The sequence below is a fragment of the Macaca fascicularis genome, chromosome 3, assembly GCF_037993035.2.
Source record: "Macaca fascicularis isolate 582-1 chromosome 3, T2T-MFA8v1.1".
Taxonomy (NCBI): Eukaryota; Metazoa; Chordata; class Mammalia; order Primates; family Cercopithecidae; genus Macaca; species Macaca fascicularis.
This window is the reverse complement of record NC_088377.1, coordinates 98,244,558-98,270,463: the sequence shown is the minus strand read 5'-3', so window position 1 is coordinate 98,270,463 and position 25,906 is coordinate 98,244,558. Positions and strand designations below refer to the sequence as shown.

Below are 25,906 nucleotides of genomic sequence, written 5' to 3'. Positions count from 1 at the left end.
AATCTAGTGATTACTATTTTCCTCAAATTCTTCACTTGATGTTTCCAAAGCAACAAAAAAATCTGATGTAGCAAGCCTTACACTGAAATCATATTAAATCTTCAAAAACCAATAAGAAAAAAAGCATAGGCAAGTCTTTTTGGGATTCAGACTTAATCACCTTTAGGTACTAAAGGTGGGATTAGAACTTAAGTATGTCCCTAATAAACAGGATGATGCAAAAGCAATCCTAGCTCACTGCCAGTCTTCCTCCTGATTGACGGCTAGAGCAGGGCTGTCCAACAGCAAGACACCTTGAATTGTAGACATAATTTAAAAATTTCTAAGTAATCATGTTTTATAATACAAACAACTAAAATTAATAGTATATTGTATTTAACTAATAGACCCAATTATTTATCATTTTAACATGTGGCCATGGTAGCCACATTCCAATGGCTCAATAGCCACATGTGGCTAGTGGTTACCATATTGAACAGCAGATCTAGACTTCCAGTGTGAATCTAACAGGTCCCAAGCGTCTCCCTTTCAAATATGTATTTATTCTTTCAAACACACAAAGTCTCTTCATATGCTTCATTATTCCTACTACTGGAGGTTCACCAGAGTCAGCAGCAACAGTGCTTGAGTCACACCTTCAATCTATGTGAACCATAAGACAGATTAAGCTCTATGCCAATGTGAAAACCAGCTCAACTTCAGTTTCGTATTGTTATTATTAGTAGTAGTGATTTTTTCCAGTATATATCCTTCCCATGTCTTTATCTTAATTTTTATTACATATTGACTATTTGTAATTACATATATTTATGGGGTACAAAGTGATGTTATAATTTATGAAAATAATGTGGAATAATTAAATCAAGCTAGTTAACATATCCATCACCTTAAATGCTTAATATTTTTTGTGGTAAGAACATTTGAAATGTACCCTCTTAGCAATTTTGAAATGTACAATATTATTAACTATATTCACTACATTGTGCAATAGATTTCAAAAAAATTCCTCCTGTGTAACTGAGATTTTGTAACCTCTAATCGTCAATTCCCCATTCCTTCCCTTCTCTCCAGGCTCTATAGCCACCATTCTATTATCTGCTTCTATGAGCTTCATTGTTTTAGATTCCACATCTAAGTGGAAACAATTAACAAGGTACAGAGACAATCTACAGACTTGGAGAAAACATTTGCAAGCCATACATCAGATAAGGTATTAATATCCAAAATGTATAAGGAGTTCAAACAATTCAATTGCAAATAATCAAAAAAATCTAATTTAAAAATGGGCAAGGGACCTAAATAGATATTTCTCCAATGAAGACACACAAGTGGCCAACAAATACATGGAAAAAAAAAAAAGTTCACATTGTTAATCATTAGGGAAACACAAAATAAAACCACAATGAGATAGCATCTCACACCTGCAAGGACTATTATCAAAAAGTAAAAAGATAAATGTTGATGAGAATGGGGAAAAAAGGAAGTCCTTATACATTGTTGGTGGGAATGTAAATTAGTATAGCCATTGTGGAAAACTATACAGGGGTTCCCCAAGAAACTAAAAATACAACTACCATATGATCCAGCAATCCTACTTCCTAGTATTTATCCAAAGGATTTGAAATCATCTTGTCAAAGAAATACCTGCACTCCTATGTTCAATGTAGCACTATTCACGACAGCCAAGTTACAGAATCAACATTTTCACACTGTTTGGGAAAACAAAGAATTTCTCAACTCAAGTTTATCTTTGCAATAGGATAAATCAAGAAATAATATGTGCAAAGCCATATAGGGTCTGCAACAAAAGTGGAAGTAAGTGTAGTGAGGGGTGGGAGGAGAGGAAAGAAAGAAGGGAGGGGAAAATATCACAGCAGGTCATAGAAATTACCTCAAGGAATCAAAAGTTTAAGAGCAGGATTCCCACATTCAATGACTTTCACCCAAACAGGTAATGCAACCTAGGTTTAAAAAATTATGTAAATGTTGTAGAAGGGATTTTCAAGGCAATGAACATTGATTACATGCACCAATATATACAAAAGAGCTAGAAAGCACAGAGTTTAGCCAATACATGTGTGCATTTTAAAGACTGCCCTTAATAAACACAATAATGAACCTTATTTTACTGCAACATTATTTACCACAGCAAAGAACTCAAAAAAATCTAAGTGCCCACCATTAAGAGAACATCCCAATTAATCGTGATTTAGCCATCCTGTAAACTTTTTAATAAGCGGTACATTTCTATGAGCTGGCATGGAAAAATATCCAAGCTATGGCTGAGTGAAAAAGCAAGTTGCTGAAAATGCATATTATACGACACACACACACACACACACACACACACAGCCCACAAAGTGACAATAGCTATAATCTTTCAGGAGGAACCTAGGATAAGATGGTTGTGGGGATAGAGGAGGAGTCAAAGAAGACTGGACACTTTGGTCTTCTCAGTAGTATGTTTTTTTATAAAGAAAATATATTCACATTTTACTTAGATAGAAAAAGAATGATTTTAAAACAACAGTACACACCCTCAAATGTGTTTATCTCAAATCAAAATTTAATATATTGAAACCCACCAAACTCAGGTTTATGCTCACCTAAGAAAAGAGCTTCTCCCACTATGTCAATGAATATATTTGAACACGTGGAGATATCCTTGAATACAGAGAAAGTGTTCTCTTGAATTGCTTATTTTTAAAAAATTTAGATCACTGAAAATCTTCTCATGCAAAACTGAAGACATCAGTATGCTTCTACTTACATGTTGATGGGGTTTCAGACATGTTACCCCAGAATAAGTCACCTGGGCATATTGAATATTTTAAGCTGAAGGAATTGAGAAACAGCATGTACAGGAAGGGCTTTCTGATCTTCCCCTGAAGCAGGGCATAAAACTTAGGAAGGACTTTCTGGTCAACTTCATAATAAACTTATTTAGAAACTTATAATAAACCTGAACAAAAAGTTACAAAATAAATGCAAACGGTGGTAGATGCTATTACTATTTGCGAATAAAGACCTCCTTCTCTCCCCAAGGAAGGACTGTGCTCCTCCAGCCCATTTTGGATTTGACCAGGAGATTTGCCTTAATATAAACAACCACCAAGCAAAATATTTAAAGGTGACCAAGTGGTCTAAGTTTCTCTTGCCTCTGTCCTCTGCAGCAAGAGGTACATCCCATAGAGCCTTTGATCTATTTTACAACTACGTAAATTGTGGATAACTGATAACAACATGAAATAATTCCTGTCCACTGACATGCAAATATTAATTTCTGTCTCGTGAAGATTCAGTGAGCTTCCCTCCCCCACTGTGGAATGCGTTTTGTCCTTCATTTGCACATTCCTAATCTATGAATGTGGCTATTATTTGGATGGTCATTTGAACTAGTCATAACATCCTACCAGTTCCCTCATTAATAATGAGTTAAATAAAATCTCTAACACATGTTCATTTTATATCCAAAAGAGAGTATAATTTTACCTTTCTTTGAAAATTATCCTGAGTGCTTAAAATGTTAGGTAATTTTACTATACACTGATAGCCCCTAGCAACCCTATCTTTAATGAGAAAATGGAGCCCCACAAAGATTAAGTAACTCACTTAAAGCCACACACTGATTAGTAGCAGAGCTGGAATCTAAACTCTGGGTCTAGATGACACCTCTACACTGCTTCAAGGGCAACCTTTCAGAGAAAGGAGAGAATAGGATGGAATCAGGGTATTGTGAAATCACAGAAGTCTTAAGGGCCAGTTCCTTTTTTGATCATATGAGGGAATGAAGGCTCAAAGGTATAAAGATCTTGGCCACGTTGCATAGCTTATTATAGGTAGGGATCAGAACCCAAGGTTCCTTACAACCAGCCTGGTGATCTTGCATTCAGGGAGGAAGTCAACTTAGACTAGGGCCTTGATGGATAAATAGAATCAACAGACTGGCAAGATGCAGGAAAGAGGGGCTGGACACACGTGAATGTGAGGTATGGAAAGTAGGAGAGGCCCCTCTACCACAAGGGTTCCAGGAAATTTACACAGTGGGGAGCCTGGGAGTGGGAAGAGATGGGGCAAGGAGACTCTGTGTCCAGACATTGTCAGAGGGGGCCACAGGTTTGTACTGCAGGAGAAGTACTGCTTGCGGGAGAAATTCCTGGAGGCTGTAAAATGAGTTATCTGCTTTCCCAGTAGTCAGAGACTAGATGTTTGGCCACCTGACTTTGGGCACAACCCTTTGCTATCTGAGCTTGTGCTTCACCTGAGGCTGAAAAAGATGACATCCAAGATTCCTTCTAGGGCCAAAAACTACAGTAAAGTCAAAATAGCAGACATACTTCCTCATAAGTTGATCATGGTGGCATACTCTGTTATAATCACATGTGTTCTAGAAACCCAGGATGCCACGTGGGGCAGAAAAGTCAGAATAGCCCACGTGGGGTCCTGGAGAGAAGGGGCTGCCTCAAAGCTTATTTTGGAGGAGGAGGTGGAGAAGACCTCATGGCCTAAAGAGGAAAACAAACCTACTTGCCCTTGCCTGACTGTCAGGCTGTGTCCCAGACCAGCAGGGACTTCACAGCAAGGCCAGGCTTTCTATTCTGTGAGTTCCTCACACCTGGAGAGTGTCCCCATCTCTCTGTCACTTAGGCATACCCTGCTTCTCACAACTCTGAGGCAAGAATCAAGTTTGCAGGGCATCTGTTCACTGCTACGGGTGTGTGGAGACAGCCACTGACAAGAACACTGATTCCCAAAAGGCACATGTACATACAAGATGAATGCAAAAAGAAAAGTGACTGGACTAGAGAGAAAAGATCAGCTCTACCAAGAAAGAATCATGATTCCTGCTTCTATTATTGTAGGTAAAAACCTACCATCTTATGGTCACATGCCGGGTCTTATGAAAATAAGGGATGTGCACACAGACAGTGCCCTCTCCACACCTATGCACCAACCTGTGGAGCCTCCCCCCACAAAGAACAGCCAAGAACCAGGGTATCAGCAACTGTTAGAAATGCAGAATCTCAGGTCCCATCCCAGCTCTGTGGGATCAGAATCCACATTTTAAAAACATCCCCAGATGATCACATTAAACTTTTTGAGAAGTGCTGTTTGTAGGGTTCCTGAAAGTAATGCAGCAGCAAAGCTCAGGTACACAAGGAAGGACTAACAAGGGAGCAGAAAGCTGGAGATGGGGAAAGACCAGACCATGAATTGGGGGTCACAAGCTCTCTTACCAACACAATAATTCAGGTGACTTCTCAAAACTAATCTTCAGCTGAGATCAGCTGACAGAGTAAGACCTTCCCAGGATGAAAGGAGAGCTGAATACCCAGGCAGGACAAGGCAGAAGGGAAGGGGTAGGCTCTCCCTTAATGGCATCCTAACAGAATCAATTGTCAGTTCCCAAAGCTGTCCTAGAGGCGTGATGCTCTGTGGTGCATTTCCTATCTCTTTGTGACTCACCCACAGATGAATGGGCTCAAAGAAAAGGGAGAAGCGAGCCATGAAATACAGTAAATTACAGCTTAATCTTCCTCACCCTGGAATTCATTCAGTAGTTTTAATGAACTTACAGTCTGGAAGGCAGGTTGAAGAATGTATATGGAATACATTTCATGCCACTCTGAGCATCAAAGGAGCCCGATTCCCTTTGTTATTAAGGGGATAAATGTCCTTCCTTCAGTCAGTACCTTGGCAAAGAAAAACAAAACAAACAAACAAAAAAAACCTGTTTTCCATTATTGCTTTTATCTACTGCAAAACTCTAAAGAATACAGATTTTCAAGAAGTGGTTCCCAAGAGCACAGTCAGCTTCCTGAACTTGTATCTTCACCCTGAACCACTGAGACAAACAGGGGACCCTGAAATGTCACCTTGAAACTCCACCAGGTTCTCTCCCTGTGGGTTACCTCCTTTGACATGACCCATAGACCCAAGAGAGAAATTGTCATGGCTTGCTTCTAATTCAGGTTGGATGAAAACCCAAAGACCCCTGGAAGGATACCGAGCTATCTCTAGAAAACAAAAACGGTACCCTGATTTATTAACATATTTATATGCATTAATATATGTCCAGATTAGACCTGGACATTTAAATTCATCTCCAAAAGGATATAGCTTATGCTCTCATACTCCACTCCCACCAACCATTATCAGTAATTTTCAAATTATGGACTGCTCTCTATCAGTAGATAATAAAATCAACTTACTGGGTTATGGCCAACAATTTTTATGTTAATAAAATAGAATAGGAAAATTAGACTTAATCAGTGGTAGTAAGATGAGTTCGTGTGTGTGTGTGTGTGTATTTGCACACATAATGTAAAATGTATTTTTTTTACTGTGTGTCACAGTCAAACCAGCACAAGAGCTACTTGTGGCTACACAGCACCTGGATATCAGCCCCTTACTGGAAAGAGCAGAGAGGCAACATGAGAAAAGAACTGGAAAAACAGGTTTCCTCCATGAGCTTCTAAAAGCAAAAGGAGGAAGAAATTAAGCCCTCTTGTGGCCCAACAGATGGGCTGGAGCTTCTGGTTACCCTCTCCCCTACTCACATTCCCCTCTCCCCCTACCCCCTACATCCCATAAATCTCACAAGAATGAAGAAAAGCTGATTTGTGCCACACAGATTTGTGCCTTGGACAAAGATGCCAATCTGGTGGATGGATTCCCCTTAGCAGTGAAAAAAGAGGCTGAGCAATTTGGAAATCCTATTCCTTGGCACAGTTTTCACTGAGGTCCTCATTCTCTACAAAAATTATTTTTCTTTTCTCCCCAAGGTGTGTCCATGGTAGCCCCCAGTCAGGCTTGGCTTCAAATGCACAAAAAATCTAAACAGGAATTAACCAAATGTCCAAACAGTACTGATGTGAACTGTAATGCAAACACTAAATCATAATCCCACCTTTGTCACTATATCCCAATACCTCCAAAGTTAAATACAGAGGCAAGGTAGCATAAGAGTTAAAGAGACTGGGGCCAAAAGTCAAACTGGCCTCAACTGAACCAAGCCCCATCATTTCCTGACCTTGGAAAGTTACTTATGATTCTCTAAGACTCAGTTTTCTAACCCATAAAATGGAGGCAATAATATTATAGCACCTATCTCAGAGGATTTAATAAAAATTAAATAAGTGTGTAAAGCATTTAGCTCAGTGCCAAGGACATAATGATTATCATGCATCTTCAAGTAATATTATGGTTATTTTTATTATTACAATCATACTCTATTATTTAAAGGCAAAGTTTAGTTTCTCCTCAGCCTCATGACAGAGCAGGAGCATTGCCATCTTGGACAAGCACCACCATTTTAAAGTTCCCCTTGACCACATTGACCAAAACCCACCAAATCCAACCCAAAGGACATCAGCCTAATGGCTGATGTCAGCATGACCACAAACAACAAATGACATCTCCAACCAGAAACATTCCAACCCTAAGATAAACCCTTCCACAACCAGAGACATGCCAGCCCCAAGATAACCTCCCCTCCAACCAGAGACATTCCAACCCCACAATAAACTTCTCCTCCACACAGAAAGATTCTGAGCCTGTGATAAGCTCTCTCACCCTGAACCCTTAAATACTCTTAGTCTGTAAGAGAGAGTGCTCCTGACCAAAATTGGTCAGAAGCCCCTCTCATGTTTATTCTCCAAAATAAACCTGTCTTTGACTGTTGAGCTGCTTTTCATGTTTCTTTCCTCTTTAACTCTTACACCTAGCTTGTTTGTTTGGTTGTTGTTTTGCAATCAATACCAATGATATAAATTTAAAAGGAGGAGAAAAAAGAAATTATATTTTGTGATCAACGTTTGTTGTAAATGATGTACATAGTGATGGCTCCCAAACTAAATTTCCCAGGGAATTCCCTATTTCCTTGAGTGGGGAAAGAGAATCTGAATTATTTGCCCATTAAATGAGTTGCCAAAAGCCAGAAAATCTATGCATCTGAGAGTTTTCATCTCAAGGACCCAGGAGCTCGAAATCCTAGCAGTATGAATCATCTCTGTCCAAGTGTATAGAGTCTGTTAGCAGAGGGCAGCTCTTGCCTCTGATGGCAATGGACACCAACTGTTGCTGAGAAAACAGGAAAGGTAATCCCATGTTTCAGCTTTGATGTGCCTGGTCAATTGTTAAATCTGACTTGAAGGGAGAGAGATTTCATCTTGACCCCCTTATAACGAGCAAGAAGGACAGCCTGACCTGCGAAGGCCCCACCAGAGTGGGGCCAGCTCAGAGAAAATTCAGCCAACATAGCAGTGGAATCATGCTCTTTAAGGGTCAGGCTAGCCTCATAGGTACCACACTCTTTCTAAACACAGGTCTCTCCATTCACAAATTGTTTGCTTCAAAAATGACTTTTTCTCCTATAAATGTAATTCCTTTGTCTGAGAACCACATATGCAAGAAAGAAGGACAAAGGAAGAGCCATCTAAACTACTAGGTCAGCTACATTCATTCATTCATTCACGTGCCCCAGCATACCCATCCTATAGGTTTACTAGGGTAACAACAGGGGTATGGATGAGGCAACAGGGAGGTATGGAGGAAGAAAGTGCTTAGAGTGAGTTGTATAGCTTAAATGCTCATATTAGAAAAGGTGGAAGATTTAAAATCAATGCCCTATGTTTCACCTTAAGAAGTTAGAAAATGAAGAGCAAATTAAACCCAAAGTAGAAGAAAGGAAATAATAAACACAAAAGCAGAGCACAATAAAACATAACATAATCAACAGAAAAAGTTAACAAGGACAGATTTTTAAAAGCATTAATAAAAGTAACAAGTAGCAAGGTTGATCAAGAAATAAGAGAAGGCACAAATTACTAATGTCCTGAATGAAAAAGAGATATTGCAGATCTTACAGATATTAAAAAGATGGCAAGCAACATTATGTCAATGAATTTCACTACTTAGATGAAATGAACAAATTCCTTGAAAAATCACCACTTAACCAAGAATGACTTAAGAAGAAATAGAAACTCTGAATATCCCTATACCTATTAAGGCAGAGGTTATCCACGTGCAGCTCCAGCAGACAGGCAGCATCAGCAATACCTGGAAACTTTTTGAAATGCAAATCCACAGCTCTCACTGTGACCTACCAAATCAGAACTTTAGAGTGGGTGGGGGTGGGGGTCTTAGTAATTTGTGTTTTAACAGACCTTGCTGGTAATTCTGATACCATTTGAGAACTGTCTGAATACTGTCTTCCTACAAAGAAAGCCAGATCTAGATGGTTTCACTGATGCATTCTACCAATTACGTAAGAAAGAAATCATACCAGCCTTACAAAAACTGAGAAAATTTAAAAAGGAGGGATCACATCTCATCATTTACTGTCAATCTCTACTCTTTTATGGAAGACGTAGGAGAGTCTTTATTTTCCCTTTGATTCTTATTTTAAAGTGATTCCTGGTTTCTTTGAAATGGGCCAGACAAGTGGTCCACATAGCCCAAATGGCCACACTGCATGTTCTCAAGTAGAGAAAGGTCTTTACTAGTTGTCTTCTGTCTTTTGCTCACAGCCCTCAGGGGAGTGATAATCTAGTTCACGATAAGGTAACTAAGGCAGGGAACTGCAGCTCACCCACAAGGACACCCACGGCATAGTGATCCTTCCCTACTCTTGCATACAAACCTCACTCAAGCCAGAGCAGGGACTGGGGCTCAGAAAACAAAAGCGATGTTAACAAATGAACTATCTGCTCATAGTATTCCTTCTAAATAAAACACCCATACGACCTTTCCACATCTGGCTGTTTCTCTTACTCATCCTTAAGCCTCAGGTGTCATCTACAGAAAGACTTTTCTGAACCCCCAAACTAAGCAAATGTAACTAAATCTTTACATCTGTATCCAAGAGCTTAATATTGAAATTCTCTATGACTTTGCACCTCTGTCACAGAACTTATATTGAAATTGCCTGTCTGGGTCCTATATCTCTCCTTTAATGTCATTAGCTCCTTGAGGGTAGAAACCACATCTCAGTTTTTACTTTGGTTTTGGTTTAATGTCTCACAGTGCTTGACTATTAATTGCATAGTTCTACTCAGTAAACTTGTAGTGAAATGAAGAGACTGAGAGTGGAGTCAGACAGGTCAAAATTTACCTCCATAAATAAAATACTCTCAACTCAAAACTTTCAGTATGACTTATTTTTAAAAATAAATACTTTCAATTTGTTCAATCTCTCAGTAATATTATTAATGCAAACCACATAGACTGACTTTCATTTTGCAAATCTCACCTACCCTTTTTAAATCTATGGTGGACACGTAAGGTCCCTGCCCACAGATCCATGTATTGTAGAACCTACTAGAAGATAAATACAGGGATCAAAATAATAACTGTAGCAGGTGACACCTAGAATCTTAGGATAAAAGGGTTGAATTTCTTCTTTTAGCCTCTTTATGTGGACCTGCGCTTTGCCTTCACAGCCTTGCAGGTCATCCTGAAGCACGAGGCGACAGATTCTCCCACCTCCACCCATTGCAGACCCCATTCCAATGAATCCTCCAATAAATGAGATCCTGAAGAATTAATCTCCTGCAGAAGCAGAATAAGTGCCTGAGGGAGGCCAAGTTTTGCAGAGAGTTAATTATGATGAAGGAGGACATTCTGTGGCCATTAATTTTTATTGGGAAGCTGGGCACTATATTAACAGCTACTATATATATCTAGAATTGGGCCATATAGCATACATACATTGTCTCATTTACTTCTTACAACCCTTTGAATTAGGTACCATTAGTAACCCCTACCCTGAGAATAAGCTTAACTGGCTGAAAAATCACAAAGTTGAAGTGGTGGAAAATGGATTTAAATTTGCATCTCTCAGACCCCAAAATCCATGCTCTGAATGCTAGTGTTATATTGCCTTGTTTACAGACTTCTGGTATAATTATGCTCCTACAATGTCCCATCCAAGCCAATGGCAAAAGTAAGTCACTGATATCAAAGAGGGGGGATCATCTACCCCACCAATCTAAGACAAAAAGCACCCTTTAAACATGATTCATTTTCAACACAAGAGACTAATTTAAGAAACATTTTTTTCTATTCAAAATAACGATGCTAAATGGGAAGCGATTTAAGCTTTACAATGGCTTCATCAGAATCTCATCTGTCAAATCGCAAAATCATGCTCCCAGAACATATTTCTCAATAGAGTGAATCAGCAGGAAAGAAAAGCAGATGTAAAGCAAACAGGTGAAAGTATGAAGTTAGCAATAATTGTGCTCATGGACCACCACCATCAGCACCACCATCATCATCCTCATCACCAGTATTATATTGTTATTATTAAGTACCTTCATTCCCAAATAGTAACATTATGTCCCCTGAAGGAATGGGGCTTCTGTTTACCCAGCAAACAGGCACTGTTTGCATTGCTATAAGGGTTAACCTACTTTCTCTCTTGATAATGGGTCATGAGTGAGTGGGGGTGATCAGTAAAGATAGTACTCTTACAAACAACAGAGTACACTTGTAGTTACTAAAATTATCCAAAAAATCATGGCAAAATTATCAAAGAAGTGGAATTATGAATTTGGTATGACAGCAGAAGGATGATTGCACATCTCACAGTCCATATTGCTCACATCGGGTTCTCACATGCTTTAATTGCAGTGCTAATTCTGAGAACTCTTGATTATGATCTAATGGTGGAACACATCTGAAAGATTAAAGAACTAATTGTAGAAAAGTCAACACAAAGTCCTCCATTTCTGTATGTACCAGAGTACGACAAGACAACGGGGACGACCCTGTCCCCTGGTGGCAGAGCACAGCAATTCAGAAACTTGCAGCAGGAAGGAACTGTGCCTCCACATTTAGCCAGGCTTTCAGAAGCACTGGACTTCTATCAATTTCTAAGGATATTTGTGTCATCAGGGTGTACTAAGTAGGAATCTATTCCCATTTATATTGTGATTTGCTTTGTACCTACTAATTTTCACTGAAATCACTATTATAATTTACTCTCTCTACCCCTGCAAGTAAGGGATAGAACTTCATTTCCCAGTAAATTTATTTTGTTTCATTGTCTCCTCGGTAACAATGTGCAATAATACCAAAGTGTTCCATTTAAGATCTGTGATTCTGTGCTTTTCAGGACTAGTAAAATATAATAGCAGGTGGAACTTGTGATTTCTAATTTGTTTCAGGAAGAAGTATACTGTGTTTATATAAGCCACACAATATTAACCCTTCAAGACAACTTTAAAATCTCTTTCAAAGCATGATTAAAAGTACCTCTAAAAATTTTCCTTGTGAAATGTAAATGTATCTAATACACCTATAAAATATTTTCAGCTACATTATGAAACATAATTCACAAATTTACTACATAACTAACAAGTCAAAATAGTAACATTGATAACAATTGCTAAAATGTTCTTTACACTTACTAAAAGCCAGGATATACACTTAATGCTTTTCATCTTTATCTCTTTTAACCCTTACAACAAACCCGTAAGGTAAGTATGTTATTCCCTTTTTAAAGAAGAAGGTAAAGTTAGAACTATGTACCTCAACATTGGCACTCTAACAGTTTGGATAATCCTTTGTTGTGGTGGAAATGTTCCATGTATTATAGACTATTTAGCAGCATCCACGGTCTTTGTTCACTAGATACCAGTGATATACCCCATACCCAGAAGTGACAACCAAAAACCGTCTGTAGACATTGCCAAATATCCTTTTAGGGCCAAACCAGCCAAATCGCCCCCAGTTGAGAACCACTGGCTTAGAGAAGTAAAGTAACTTACTAAAGGTCATATGCTGAGAATATAATTGATCAGAAGCCAGGCATTCTGACACGAGAATGTATACTCTGAGTCAATGAAATATAATGCTGTTTACTCTGTGATAGTCTAAAGAACATAAATTTTCCTCCAAAATAGAAAACTAAAAATGAAGACAAACTATAAATGCCTTCCTGTAGAAAGATATTCCATGGCCACAAGAGACTGTGTCCTTCCAAACTTCCTTTCCTAATTAAGGTCCATGTCCCAATGCCTATTGCCCTTATGTAGCTTGATCTCCTGCCGTACCTACCCCAATCTTCTTTAAGTCCTACTCCATGTGCCCCAAAAGACAGTCACCAATCCCTTGTTAAGGCTGATTCCACCTTTTAGTAAATAAGATCCAGCCTCTGCCTCACAGAGGCCCTGAAGAACAGGACCTGTCTGCTTCCTACCAGTTCCCTTAGAGGACCCAAGACTTCCACCTGTACCATCTCAAAGTGCAAGCCTTCTGCACAGTGGTCACTGAATTCTGGTACTGAAGTCCCAAGCCTTCAGTGACCAGGCACTTTCCACACACCAAAGACTTCCTATGTGCCTCACATAGACTATTTCATTCCAGGCTCACAAAAACCCTAGGAAGCAAATACTACTTCCATTTACCAAAAGAAATAGATCCCAGTAGGCAGAGGAAACCCACAAAAGCATTTCACCAGGTCCATGACAGGACTCAGATTTCAACCCAAGTATGGACAACTCCAAACCTTTGCTCTGTATTCCAACCCTATACTCTTCCAATTTCATGGCAGGGCAAAGACTACAGACAAACCCTTCCAAAGCATGTTCTCATCGTGACATACTCCCTCCAGCTTGCTTAGAAGTTCATCAGTCCAGTCACCTCTCTCAACAACCCAAATTTATGGGAATAAACAAAGCAGAGCTGAGCATGACTTCACTTGTGGAATAGAAAAGGGAAACATTCAGGCAGTGACCTCACGAACTTTGAAAAGGCAGTGTCATATTAAATCAGAGGATAGAAAAATACAGAACATGTTTTCTCTTATCTGATTCTATTTTTGTTATTTACTTTTTTATGCATAAAGAGTTATGTATTCATGTATGACTGATCACATTGCTTCAAAGCACTTTAAGATGTTAAGTACGAAAATAGACAATTTTGAAAAAAGAACCTGGTGGTGGAGGTGAGGATTTTTCCCTTTCAATCACATTACTTAAATATAGCTTGTTGTTTTTTTGTAAAGTCTTCATTAAACTTTCCTCAGAGCTTCAACTTTTAGGTTAAGGCCAAATATAAAAACTTTCAAACATAAAATGTCTGAGGAGAAAAGAACAATTGGCAGAGCAGGAAATGAACTACCAAAGGCAGATCTTTTTGATGTGTCGACTTTATTCAGTTTTAAGCTGCTTCATCTGGGGAATAAAAACAAAGGAGGGGCTCCACAGCTGTAAAAATCTATAAAGCCAGGCTAGGCACAGTGGCTCATGCCTGTAATCCCAGCACTTTGAGAGGCCAAGGCGGATGGATCACTTGAGGTCAGGAGTTTGAGACCAGCCTGGCCAACATAGTAAAACCCCGTCTCTATTAAAAACACAAAAATTAGCTGGGCACGATGGCATGCACCTATAATCCCAGCTACTTAGGAAGCTGAGACAGGAGAATCGTTTGAACGGGGGAAGCAGAGGTTGCAGCAAACTGAGATCTTGCCTCTGCATTCCAGCCTGGGCAACAGTGCAAGACTCCATTAAAAACAAAAAAAGTATAAAGACAAAGCGATAGAAAGAACTCAAGAAACTTTCAACACGTGAAAGGCCTGCCTTTAAACCCTGGCCCGACCATTTGTCTGCTTTGTGACCTCGGTTGAGTTACCTCTTTTCCATGAGTTCCTCTTCTGTAAAACAGGATCATTATGAAGATCAAATAAGAAAATGCATGTGAAGGACCTGGCACACAGTAGACACACAATAGATTTCAATCAGTAGGGGGCCCTTTGGACATACCTATGTGTTTGCCAAAGTTTGTGCTTTAGCAATACTTTTAACGTCCCATGATTACTTCTCATTAATTAGGTGAATTTAGAAGTATTGTAAACCAAGGGTAATCTGGCTAGGGGCTAAAGGACAATATGTATGGGGCACAGACTATGTTACCTGCCCAGTGATCTCTGTGCTAACTGGCAATTTTGTTCTGTTTGGGTGATTCGGTTAAATAGCACAGAGTGCCAGCCATCACTGCAGAAGTTGTTCAGTGACCTGGACTTCCTCCTGGAAGGACCTCAGTAACTGGAACCAGAGAATATGGTTTCTGAGCTAAAGACCATATTCATTCTCAGATTCAATCTCATCTCTTTACAGACAAGGACATTGAACCAGAGAGGAGCAATTTGGCACAGCTAAATAAGTGACAGAACCTAAACGTGATTCTTAATCTTACCTCTCTACCAATGGCTCTCAACTAGAGGTGATTTTGACATCCAGGGGACATTTTTGGTTGCCACAACTAGGGGAAGATGAGATGTTACCGGCATCTAGTGGGTAGAGGCCAGGGATACTGCCAAACATCCTATAAGGCACAGGACAGCCTCTATAGTAAAAGCATCAATAGTCCATGGTTAAGACATGCTGATCTACTCCAATGGACCAGTGTCTCCAGGGAGTCCAAAATCTGCCTTTTAAACTGCTGCTGCTGGAAGTTAAACTTGGCCCCAGCATGGCGGCCCACACCAATGACTGACTCAACCCTGTCCATTGTGCCTCTTAGCATTGAGAGCCACCGGGATTGGGAAGGATTTACAGATTTGCCTCCTCAGGTAACTTAAAGTCTGGACATAACTTTTGAAGCACCCTGATATGCCCAGGCATAAGTGCTATTGACAGTCCCAAAAATGCACTTCAGTGTTATTAGGCAATCTAAGAAACTTATTCTCAAAACCATTTTGGCAAAACACCAAAGAGTCAAATGATACACAACCACAGTTATCAAATATTCAGAATGATCTACCCTGAGCAAATACATCTGATACTGTACTGAGCACCTCCATGATTAATGGCTTGAGTAGAGGAAACACAGAGATTGAGGCACTGATTAAAGCTAAAATACTCTCAGTGTTTCCACCCAAACTTGAGTTCCATGTTGCAGGGACTAAAAAAAGAAAAGAAAGGCAGAGTCAATGATTAAAGCAATTATGTACTTACTGGTTCTTGCCATGCATGCCATCTGTCTTGCTGACCTCACAGGCCTCTACACCGGCCAGTGTGAGGGTCAAATAAGAGTCTACATGTGGGAGTATGCAGTGAACTGCAAAACCATTTGAAAGTATGAGTCACAATCCAAACTTATTTACCCACAGTTCCACCTGGTAACTATGATGTTAGTTCTGACTCATGATAGAAATATATGAAGGATCCCAATCTGATTAAAGTCAACACATATTTCACGCCCAATGCTTTTGGGGAGCATATTCCCCACTTAAAAAAATCAGTGATGCCACGAAGAATGACATGCACCCCACTAACACTTATACAGAATTAGAGAAGCAGGAACTCTTTTAGGTGGAAATACTTAAGAAGGTTCCATTGAAAGAGATGGTCTTTGAATTGGATCTTGAAGAAAAGATGGGTTTTCAACACATAAAAATGAGAACATTTAGAGTACTGGAAAGAATATGAAAGAAGAAAGGATCATAAAAAAATCAGGCAAATATGACAGTCAGTAAGGAGTTCAGCTTGACTGGAACTCAGGGTAAATGGAAGGAGGTAACAGACAAAGCAGTAAAGTTTAGGTAGAAGCAAGTGTTGGGAGCCTTAAAATCCAAGAGAAGAAGACAGGCATTTAATGGCCAACAGGAAGCAGATGGAGATTTGTTGTTATTTTTCAAACATAGAGGGCACAATCAGGGGAGCTGTGGAGAAAGTAATCAGACGTAGGTGTGCAGCATGGAGAAGATGAAGAAACCAGAGTAAAGAAAGAGATTAAAGAGGCTACTCAATACTCTAAGAGACAGGCGATGAGACTGGACCAAGATTATGGGAGGCAAAGTAATGTGAAGGAAAAGTCCACAATCTGTTAGAGACCCATTGATCATGGGCAGAGGAAGAATAAAAAGTTAAATTTGAAGAAACACCTAACAGAAGACCATACAAAGGGGCTCAGAAGTTTTGATACCAGATAAATGGAAGAAAGGTAGTAATTATCAGACATAAGGAAGATGGAAGAGATGAATGAATTGTGCCTAGATGATCCTCTTGACTCAGAAAATGACAGCTCAATGCCAAGGTCACTCCTGCTACTGGTGCCTAGATACACCACCCAGACTAGGTGCCTGAGCTATTATGCCTACTACATCCCAGCACCCTCTCATCCTATGCCTAGTTCCCAGGCTAAAGCCTCTAAACAGCCTTTCTGAGCCTAGATCCCTACACCTGTGCCGCGCCCCCGCCCCTGCCCCCAGACTCCTGCTGATGCATTAGCAGGGATAAGTGAGTGAATGACTGAGTAAGGAGTGAATGAGTGGTGGTTGCCTATACTCAACTCTGATCAAAACTATATAGACTCTCCATCACTCCCCTTCTTCTGCCCCCAGCCATGTTTTACCTGAAATTGTAGTGCTTGCTGGCTCTTTCTCACATTAACTGCCCTAGGACTTACCCTTGCAGGCTAAGTCTCAGCATCCATCTGTGACTGGGGCTCTAACCAGACCACTGTGGCTGCTATAAAGTCACCCTGATGCAGGTGGCAATCTTGGAATGTAAACTGGACACATTCTCATGGCTGATGCACTTGTTCCTACTACTTTGAGACTGTATTAGTCATCACAAATACAGGAAAATATTTGTAAAAGGATTTATCTTTTGGAAGAGCCTCTTGTCCCTGATGTTACCATTTAGGCTCTGAAAATTAATACTGCTAAGTAAGAAGGAGAATGCAGGATTGGTTGTGCATTAAGTATGCAAAAATGTATGATTTGATTTATCCTGTGTCGCCCCTGTTAATTTTCCCAACAAGTTATTTAGCTGCCACTTTTAACTGCAAACGTAGGGGACAACAGTCTACCAATTCTATTTCAAAGATGCTGAAAGAACTTCGGAATTAACCAATGGGCCTTAATATATCCTGGGAAGGAAACAGGGGCAGAGTTCAGCAGAAGATGTACCACATCCCATCCTAGGATACAGCTGCTTAGAAGGCAGCCTCCCACAGGGTGATAACCACTCGCCTTCCCACCCTTCACACATGACGATCTATTATTACCAGCAAAGGTGGCTGTCGTTGATGACTTATTAGGTATGCCGATTCATGGAGGCCGAACATGGGCTGGCCTGACTAAGGGAATCGTTTGCTGGATTTAATCAGTTACTGGGTTCATCAAGTGTGATTACTGAGCCATGTCAAAATCCAAGTGAAATAACACATTAGACATTTGCAGAGAAAAATAACTCCTTGCTTTGCCTTGCCACAGATAGAGGCCATGCTATTATCTATATGTACAATATCCAGGTTATCAATTATCTGCACACATCTGTATCCTGGGCCGTCTTCCTCCTGTGCCGTGAATATTTTTGAATATTTTTGAGCCATTTGCCTTTTTGAAACAAAAAGAAAGCCTAAAAGTCAGTAAAACATACATTTTTAAAATAACTGAAAACATGAAGAAAACAAGAAGAAAAGATTCTGGGTTATCCTATTAGACTTCAGTATGCCCATACTTTCAAGCACCAAAAATAATAAGCAATATCGGAGGCCTACTTTGTAATCTAGTGAGAGAAGAGTATATGATAATGTAAGTGTCCTCCCAACAGACCTGGTTGTTCCCAATGACTTTCAATACTTATATCTATTATAGCACTCACCGCATTTTATTATAATCCGTTTGTTCACCTGTATCTCACCTACAAGCCTGTGTACCTATTAAAAGAGGCATTTGTACATATGTTGTTATTTCCAGTATTTACTGAACTATATGGCAATATACTATAGTAAGTATTAAATAAACTTTTGTTAAATTGGAAGATTTTTGTAAAGTACTGTGCATGTAACTATCAATATAATATGATTATCAAAAACATGAGAGACACTGTTGGCTAAAGTTACTCACAGAAATATGTCTAGATTTAGAAAATGAATAAATCAGACACAGTAAGAGCTACAACTTCTACCTAAACTATCTAAACAGTGCTATGATTAATAACAAATAAACAAAAATGTTCATGCTACACATGATCTTAGCCAAAAGGCCGAGAAGCAATAAAAACGTTCATGCTAATGAGGTTTTTCACTATGTGGTATGGCTTTTTAAAGCCACAACTCCAACTCCTAAACATTCTGACCAAAGTATTGCCATAATCCAGACACATGAAAATTGAACATGTGTCTGTAGAACTCCCCCAGGTTTGTGGATATGTCTTTAATTTGTGCCTCTATTTCTTAATCCCCTATCATACTGAAATAGGGATGTGTGTGTGTGTGTGTGTGTGTGTGAGAGAGAGAGAGAGAGAGTGTATGTGTGTTGGAAGCACTTCTATCATGGATTCAGCTTGCAACATCAGCTCTGATAGCAATTCCTTTCTTTAAGGGCAGCCCATAAGTATTTGATTATTTCTAGGTATTTCTCAAAGGTATAAACTTCTGCAAGCCAGACCTGATAACTTGAAAGTGAAGCTATATTAAAAGAAACCGGATGAGAAATTTACGGGTAAGCAGGTTTACTGCATAATCCTCTCTAGCCATCAAATTACCACTTCACCACTTCTGCAAATCTTTTGTAATGATTGACCCTCATGAATGATATTCCTTCACAAGCAAAAGGATGGTTTCCCCTTAACTATATGGATTTAAAACCCAATCCAATAAAGTTTTCTGTACAAGGAGAGGCTTACCTACTACCTATTGATTCCCTTGCTAACCCGGTAAAGAGGACTTATGAAATCACTATTTCTACTGAAATTTGGTCTTGGAAGAGATTAGTATACTCTCCTTAATGCTAAGAGTGAGATTCAGTAGAATTACTATTATCAAAACATTCCCTTGGGCTACCAAAATATGCCTCAGACTTTATGAAATACTTACAGAAAGATAACTGCCTCAATTGTGTTGTAGTAGGATGACAATTACTTTGAAAGCTGTGGGATTTTTTTTTCTTTAACAAGATTTTGATAGGTAAACAAATACATAAGTGAAATAAAATGAAAGTTAGCAAGAAAACTATAAACAAATGTAGATTATTTTTGTATCCTGGGCTGTCTTCCCCTTGATGTCCAAATCACGGGGAAGTTGATTTGGAAATGTTTTTAATATAACATTTATATCATTTAGTTTTCCTATATTAAGCCACCTACTTTATTTGACTAATTATTAATTCCAGCCAAATAACTGCAGTTAGAATTAAACTAACCAGTTAAGTCCACATTGCTGTGTTTGTTCCTACCATGAAAAAGGAATCACAGCTATTCCCAGTCCAAAAAAACCATCAAGTACACAAGCAAACATTCAAACAGACCATTACTTGACGGGGGGGTGTCCAGATATATTTAAAATTGTCTACCATTCATCAAATGAGGAATCCACCTACTCCAAATCTACAGATCCCCAGAGAAGGTCTCAAGCAAGATTATTCTGAAAAAGGCTGAAGGTTTGCTATATGGATTAAAGAAGGCTGGAAATTTTCTTAACACTTCTTTTAGCAAGAGATTTAGTCTATGTTCCATTCCCTTGAATGGGTAGGTTCAGTGATAGCTTGACCAATAAGACACAGCAGAAGTGATGCTCTGCCCACTTCTGGACCCAGGCCATAATTAAGAGAGTAGCAGCTTTTACTTCGTGTCTCTTAGAACACTTGACCTAAGAAACCACATAAGTGCAATTGCCCTGAGACCACCATGTAGTAAGAAGTCCAAGCCAGATGGAAGCACCCTGGAGGACAAAAGCTATGTGGGGAGACAGGGAGAGAGAGAAAAAAAATAAAGAGGGAGAGTGCAAGAAACAAAGAGCAGCAAGACTCCTAACATGTGAGCAAAGACACTATCTTGGAAGTGGAGTCTCCATCCCCAGCAGCCCGAGTTGATACCAGGTGGATCAGATTCAAACCAGCCAGCCAAGTCCTTCCTGAATTCCTGACCTGCAAAATTATGAGCAGAATAAAAGTTATTTTAAGCCACTAAGTTGAGGATAGTTTGTAATTCAGTGATGGATCAGAAGCACATGGATCTACTTCATATAAAAATATGTATCTCATTAAAACTAGAAGAGCTCAAACTGATCCTCTATTAATTCACACTTTAAATGACTTCAATAAAGCTTGTTCAATGCAATTGGCTTATTTTTCATTACAGTGACAAAATAAAAAATGCAACAGCATTCACGTCAGATATGCAAAAAACACACTTTCAAAACAAAATTGACATTTTAACTTGAACCTTGACAGGTTTGAGCAGCTCTCTTGTAAAACTTCCTCTCACTGTCTAAGTATCTCTCCTTAAAATAAAATTGAGGCAACTTTGAAGCACCTCATACTCCAGGTTAAGTACATGTGAAAATGATAAATTACTTTTTACTACTGAAGACTACTGTGCCCTCTAATCTGAGTGATTAATTTACATCCTGCTCAGTGGTTCACATGCAATTACTACCGTGAGTCCAACGAACCTGAACAAGACAGAATTGTTTAGCCATCTGTACAAGCTCACTATATTTAGAAAAGTACAGCAATCTCCAGGAAGCTTTAAAGTTTTAGTTCATTTTCCTCTCAATGACTCGTGTACTCTATGCTGCATATCAAATTATAATACCATTCCTTTGGACCCAAGTTTGCTCAACCCACCTTATTTTGTTGTTGTTGTTGTTGTTTTGTTTTGTTTTAGGCTTTTGGCAGGCAGAAGCCATGATTTTTAGTTTCTGTCTATAGTGATAAGAATAAAAGAGGGATGAGGAAGGGGCTTTATTGGCCCAACTGGAAGCGGAAACTAAGAACTCATGATTGTATTCTCTCCATTGGACACCCCTGGAGGAGATCATGCAACACAGGAATCTCTACTGTGAGACGATGCTCATTAGAGAAGGCGAAACTAAAGTGGTCAGCTACAACTGCCATTGTTGAAACCTACAGGCAAATTTTAATTGCATTAATCATTTTTTTAATCTGCATGTAATCTGTTTAATTCCATAACACCCAATTAAGTACAACAAAAGCAGACGCAGGCCTTCTAGATTGAATTGTGGGCTTCAAATGCTTGGTGAGCAAAAGGTCAAGCAACTTTATTTCCAAATTCTTCCCAATAAAAAGAATAAATATTCTAGAACATAACAATGGAGTTACATTATAATAAATGTGTCCTTAGGCAATATTGGCATTGTGTGAAAATCAGGTGTATTTACACAAACCTAGATGGTATAGCCTAGGCTATGTGGTATAGCCTATTGCTCCTAGGCTACAAACCTGTACAGCATACTACTGTCCTTAATATTGTGGGCAACGGTAACACAATGATAATTATGTGGGTATCTAAACATATCTAAACGTAGAAAAGCTAATGCATTGTACTACAATGTTACTGCAACTACTGTGTCACTAAGCAATAGGAATTTTTTAGCACCATTATAATCTTATGGACCACCTAACTCAAGAAAAGCCTAACATACATGAGGTCTACACCCCTAGATAAGCCTAAGATAATATGCTTACTAAAAGTTTATGAAAGCTCTTCCTAAGAAAGCATCCATGATCAGCTGGACCTTTAGAATCCCAACTTTGATGGAGAGTCATAGCTAAGGTTTAGAGAATAAAGATGGAGGTTGGAAGTAGCAAGAGATGACACTGGAGAAATAAAAGAGGTCATGGAAGACCATCTGTGTCATTATTGTCCAGTCAAATTTGTGAAAAGAAATCATTGTAAAAAACAGAAAGCAGTGTATACAAAATGAACCAACGAATGAACAACGTGAGGTGATGAATATGTTAATTTGCTTAACTGTAATGACTTCACTATGTGTATGTATATATATACAAGGAAACATATCATACACTTTAGATATATATAATTTTTAAAAGATGAACCAATGAATAAATTCCACCAGGAAGTACATGACATTTCCGAAGCTCATTTCATTATTCTATTGTTAGAGAACCCACTCACCCTCTCCACAGTCACAACTTACGTGCATGCACAAATATACATGCTGTTCCACCAAGTCAACAAACTACATCTGTCAACGGGTACTGTAACAGGGAATGAAAATCACATATGCACTGAAAAATGGGCTTCCCATTGGACCTAGGAGGCCATATACTCAAAAACCTGGTAAGTCATTTTTGAACTATAAATACGGAAGATTTAAGTCCAATGTTTAATAGCCACATAGGTCAGGGCCAGTGACCACCTGATCCCTCATGGCTCCTTATGCCAAAGAGTCTGCAAAGCACAGCCCAGAGGCAGGCTGTGCACATGAGCGATGATGACAGATGTCATTCTAGTTAAAATTACCCTTTCCACAGTCAAATCGAAAGACTGCCACTGCCCTTAAAGGAATCTGTACCTGTGCTTTGAGCTCAACAGCATTTTGTCAGCAAATCAGGCAAATCAGCAAGGAGAGTCTGAGACAAAGGAGAATTCAGAAACTAAACATGCATATAAAGACTGCTTTGTGCTCCCCATCCATAAACCCTCAGTCCCTGCCAGCCCAATCACTCTCTGGTCAAGGTTTTAGGAAAATCACTAGACAGCACGGCAGTAACAAGCTTTTGAGCCCACAGGATCCACTCTCATGTGAAGGCATCCACCTACTGTGCCTCACTAGATGCCTGCAATCAATTTTTAATTACAGCAGCAGTCACGATTGGAGATAAAGCAGGCAACATGCGGAGAAAGAACCAAGAGCCTGTTTATTACAATTCCAGTCCACCATGACCCAGACTTGTGAAGAGCTGGGCCACAAATGGATCAGCCAGTTGCAGCTCAGAAAGATGTTCTTACCTCTGGGACGTTTTCTTATATTTCCTCCTGTAGGAAAAGAGGCATAAACACATATCAGAAAAGGATTGTGGCAGGCAGTGGGTAAGAAAGGGATTACTTCAGTGGGGATGGGCATGGAGGTCAACACTTCTTAGGGGGGTTTCTCTGTGAAGCTTATGGGTTTCAAAGCTTAGTTAAAAGTTTGGGAATGCTGTGTTATATTGTAGTCAGAAGTACAGAACCTAAGCCTTTACAGTAAAAAATAGCATCCCAAGAGCTCAGTGACTCTGCTCCCACGTTCCTCCCTTTTCCTTTTGAAGGTTCCATGGCATTTTAGTTGAGGTCAGGCTTTAAAGACCACAAAATCTAGGTTCAAACCTCAATCCTTCCTTTACCAGGTTCATGAGGTTCTTGCAGAGTAAATGAACACATACTTACAAAACATCTCTTTTGTCTGGCACATATTAAATGGGTTAAATGGTGAATAATTACCAGTTATTTATGTTGTCACTATTGTTACTATTATCCCCAGCATCTAGCACTGAGGTCCCTTTAAGGATGTGCCTTTTTTCATGTAAATGTGCAAGCATGCAGCTAAACTATGAGATGAGACATAAGTTCTTCAAAAAAAGAAGTGAGGAAAGGGACAATGAGGAAGTCTAGAAGCAAATGTTGAGAAGAGCATTAGGAACCAGCATTAGGAACCGCCCCCAGGAAGCAGAAGAGACCCAGTTCCAGCCCACCTCTGCTATTTACAGTCATTTAGCCTTAGGCAAATCTTGTGCATCAGGCTTCTTAATCTATCACATGAAGCTAGTAACATCTGCTCTGACCTAGGTCAGAGTGGCAGACAAGGGGAAAATGGCCATAAAATGTATGTTGTCCCAATATCCCAACATTCTTCATATGTGGGTCAATTTTTGTAGACTCTGAAGACCCTTAAAAGAGTTTCAATAGGCTCAGCACTGGAGGGGATTAGAGGAGAGGAAGTGCTAAGGGAAGAAAATCCATCTCCTTGTAGCATATCCAGGAAGTACAATGTTTCCCAGTAGACCTTAGTTCCACACCTGCACTTCCATTACAGTCACTGTACCCAGGAAGCAAACCATTGATTTGCTAATGGAGAGCTGTGCACCATATTTTTTTGTAAACTAAAGAGGTTTCAAATTGAGAATCACTAGGACCTGTTACATCTCTGTTAAAATGAAATCACACAGGGCAGTGTCAGGCGTGCAAAGCAGCATGTAACACAGAACCGACAGTGTGCTCTTGACTAGATATGTACTGATATCTATTATCTTAAACAAGACACACAAGAATGACAACCATAACTCCAGGGTAGTAGGATAATAAATCACTCCTTTTTAGTTTTATGAATTTTTCAAATTTTCTTTAGAGAGTATTATAATAGAGCAAAATATTAAAATATGGATACACCTATATAGTTACATATAAAGATATACACAAATACAGGACTATATAGAGATATTTCCATGTTTCAATTATATCACATATAATAGGGAGGAAGGTTGACTAACAGTGGATTAAGGCTTGGCCTTTCAAGCAAGCTACCCATGTTCCAATCTTGGCTCTAGCACTTAGCTTCACAATGCTGGACTAGTTATTAAATCCCCCTGAACCTCAGTTTCTTTGTATATAAAGTGGGAAGAATCAGAGCCCCTCTTCTGAGACCTTGTTATCAGAAATAAATGAGATAATTCACCAGAATGTCAGCTCCCCAAGGGCAAGTTCTTTGTGTGGTTTACCTCATACTCTCCCCAAAAGTTGTGATGCATGTGCACTGATCACTCTCTCACACCTGGACCCTGTCACCAATGACAGCTCACACTTTCCAGGCAGCAGCCAAGGGCAGAAGCTTCACCTTCAGGCAGGGAGCTGTGGGTGTGACCTGTGCCCTTGGACTCATTAGCACAGTAGTCTAATAACTGATATAAGGCACAGCTGGCAAGACGAAAAAAATAACCCATTGAACGTATACAAGGTCCAAAGGCAAGGGGGCAGCTGGAAAAGAAGAATGCCCCAGCCTCTACTCAGAAGCCAAACTAATCCTATCAGCAGACAGTATCTTCGGAGGTCAGAAGAAGACAGCCCTTGCTATTGATTTCCACAGAATTCTCCCAGCACTTGCCAAGGAAATATATAAAGGCACTGCTTGGAGTTCTGAAAGAATCAAA

The 25,906-nt window shown here is 39.4% G+C and overlaps 1 protein-coding gene across 17 annotated transcripts in view; it reads right to left on the bottom strand.

Moving 5' to 3' along the window:
• The window catches only part of PDE1C (phosphodiesterase 1C), a 671,184-nt gene that overhangs the window by 279,731 nt on the left and 365,547 nt on the right, over positions 1–25,906 (bottom strand). For 7 of the 17 annotated variants that reach the window (XM_065542152.2, XM_005549845.5, XM_074035265.1 and 4 more), the window contains exon 3: positions 23,733–23,759. The exons of 7 other annotated variants lie outside the window; for them this stretch is intronic. In XM_065542152.2, the coding sequence (XP_065398224.1) occupies positions 23,733–23,759 (27 nt within the window). Of the gene's footprint in view, positions 1–23,295; positions 23,354–23,732; positions 23,760–25,906 lie in introns of all 17 variants that reach the window. 3 more of the 17 variants (XM_074035267.1, XM_015447549.4, XM_074035272.1) reach the window with 1 other exon arrangement.